The sequence below is a fragment of the Microtus oregoni genome, unplaced genomic scaffold (assembly GCF_018167655.1).
Source record: "Microtus oregoni isolate MIOR12 unplaced genomic scaffold, Mior012 000074F_ref0000038, whole genome shotgun sequence".
Lineage (NCBI taxonomy): Eukaryota > Metazoa > Chordata > Mammalia > Rodentia > Cricetidae > Microtus > Microtus oregoni.
Window position 1 is genome coordinate 603,722 of NW_024544004.1, and position 2,546 is coordinate 606,267.

A 2,546-nucleotide genomic window follows, 5' to 3' on the forward strand; every position below is an offset into this window, starting at 1 on the left:
ACAGAGGCAGGCATATCTCTGTCAGTTCAAGACCAGCTTGGCCAACAGACCAAGTTCCAGGGCAGCCAGGACTGCTACACAGAGAAAGAAACCCTGTCTTGGAAAGCCAAAACAAACAAACAAACGAAAAAGAACCTCCATATGAAACCAAATACACCCCTGAAACACATAAAAGAAAAAGTAAGAAGTACTCTTCAAAACATAAATATAGGTAATGACTTTCTGAACAGGTCTCCTCCAGTAGTTTTGGAAATAAGACCAATGATTGACAAATGGGGTCTCGTGGAACTGAAAAGCTTCTATACAGCATAAAAAGCTGTCATTCTAAAGAAGAGTCTACAGAGTGAGGAAAAAAATCTTTGCCAACTCTACATCTGAGGATTAGTGTTCAGAATACACAAAAAAAAATTAAACATCAGTTGTTTTACTTGGCTTTCTATTGCTGTGATAAAACAACATGGCTAAAAGGAAGTTGGAGAGGAAAGGGTTTATTTCAGCTTACAGTTCATGAAGAGAAGTCAGAGCAGGAAGTTGAGGCAGGAACCTGGAGGCAGGAACAGAAGCAGAGGTCATGGAGGGGTGTTGTTTACTGGCTTGCTTTCCATGGCTTGATCAGCCTGTTTTCTTATACAGCTCAGGACCACATGCCTGGCACCACCCACAGGGGGCTGCGACCTCCCTCCAACTTCAATCTTTACTCAAGAAAATGTCTCCATATCCACCAGGGCAGCCTCCTTCTGATCTTTTCCATAAAGCCCAAGGGATCGGCCCAAGTGCCTCAAGATGGCATTAGATTGGTACAGGGTAAGGTCTCCATCCTGAAACTTGGGGAGCTGCCCATACAGACAGATGGACTTGAGCAAGCCTTTCATCCAAGTATCTATGGACACCACCTCCTCCTTCCAGCTCTGGTCCTGGTCAGCCAGTAGTATGTGCATGGCCTCACAGCGCCCTCGAACTGGGAAGTAGACAATGGTGTACAGCAGCATGGCTGCTGCATAGATGGAGGCACGAATTCCGAGCTGCGTAGACGGTAACATCAGAAGGAGGCTGCCCTGGTGGATATGGTGAATGATGGGGTGGAAGACCTTCGCCTGAAATACATCACCCTCATCTACACCAAATATGAGGAAGGGAAGGATGACTATGTGAAGGCCCTGCCTGGACACCTGAAACCTTTCGAGACCCTGCTGTCCCAGAACCAAGGAGGCAAAGCCTTCATCGTGGGTGACCAGATCTCCTTCGCCGATTACAACTTGCTAGATCTGCTGCTGATCCACCAGGTCCTGGCCCCTGGCTGCCTGGACAACTTCCCCCTGCTCAGTGCCTATGTGGCATGCCTCAGTGCCCGGCCCAAGATCAAGGCCTTCCTGTCCTCCCCTGACCATTTGAACCCTCCCATCAATGGCAACGGCAAGCAGTAATGTAGGGAGAGACCGGAGCTGCCTGTCCTCCTTTCCCCAGCACTAATAAAGTTTGTAAGACAGAAAAAAAAAGAAAATGTCTCCAAAGACTTGTCTACAGACTAATTTAATGGAGACATTTTTTCAACTGAGGATTTCTGAGTATAGTTTGTGTTCACTTGGCAAAACAAACAGCTAATCAGCATACCAATGAAACAAAAGCCCATTTTTAAATGTATTATTATTCTCTCATATATTACATTCCAGCCACAGTTTCCCCTACCTCCATCCCCTTCCTCCAGTCTCCCCCCAGATCCCCTTTCCCCCAGACCCATGCCCCCTCCATCTTCCTTAAGAAAAGAGCAGGTCTCTCAGGGACATTAACTAGATGCTACAGTAAGATGAGGCACATCCCATCACGTCAAGGCTGGATAAGGCAACCCAACAGATGGAAAAGGGTCCCATAAACAGGCATAAGAGCCAGATACCACCTCTCCACTCCCTCTGTTCGGAATTCCAAAAGAACACCAAGCTACTCAGTCATAACATATATGCAGAGGACTACTTGGGTCAGACCCCTACATGTTCCCTGATCTCTGCAAGCTCCCATGAGTTCCAGTGAATGGATTCTGTAGGTCATGTTCTCTCTGACTCCCTCTGGTTCCTCCAATCCTTTCTCCCCCTTCTTTGTAGGACTCCCCCAAGCTTTGTCTAATGTTTGGCTCTGGGATGTTGCATCTACTCTGTAGTAGCTTGAATATAATTGGTCCCTATAAGCTTATAGAGCATGGCACTATTAAGAGGTGTGGCCTTGTTGGAGTAGGTGTGGCCTTGTTGGAGAAAGTGTGTCACTGTGGAGGTGGACTTTGAGGTTATTATACGCTTAAGCCACTCTCAGTATCCCAGACCACTTTCTGTTGCCTACTAATCAAAATGTAGGACTCTCAGATCCAGCACCATTTCTGCCAGCACACCACCATGTCCCACCATGAGGATAATGGACTGAGCCTCTGAGGTGTAAGCGAGCCACTCAACTAATTAGCTCGATTAAATGTTTTCCTCTATAAGAATTGCAGTGGCTATGATATCTCTTCACAGCAATGGAAACTCTAAGGCTCATTTCCACCAGTTGCTGGATAAAGT

General features: G+C 46.7%; 1 protein-coding gene across 1 annotated transcript; it reads left to right on the forward strand.

Annotated features, from left to right (window-relative positions):
• Nucleotides 1–1,040: 1,040 nt before the first annotated feature.
• Nucleotides 1,041–1,485, forward strand: LOC121441304 (glutathione S-transferase P-like; the record flags this gene model as incomplete). The annotated part of the gene is made up of 1 exon (XM_041642439.1): nucleotides 1,041–1,485. A coding segment is annotated over one exon (384 nt), but the record flags the coding sequence as incomplete, so codon positions are not given.
• Between the last annotated feature and the right edge of the window lie 1,061 nt (nucleotides 1,486–2,546).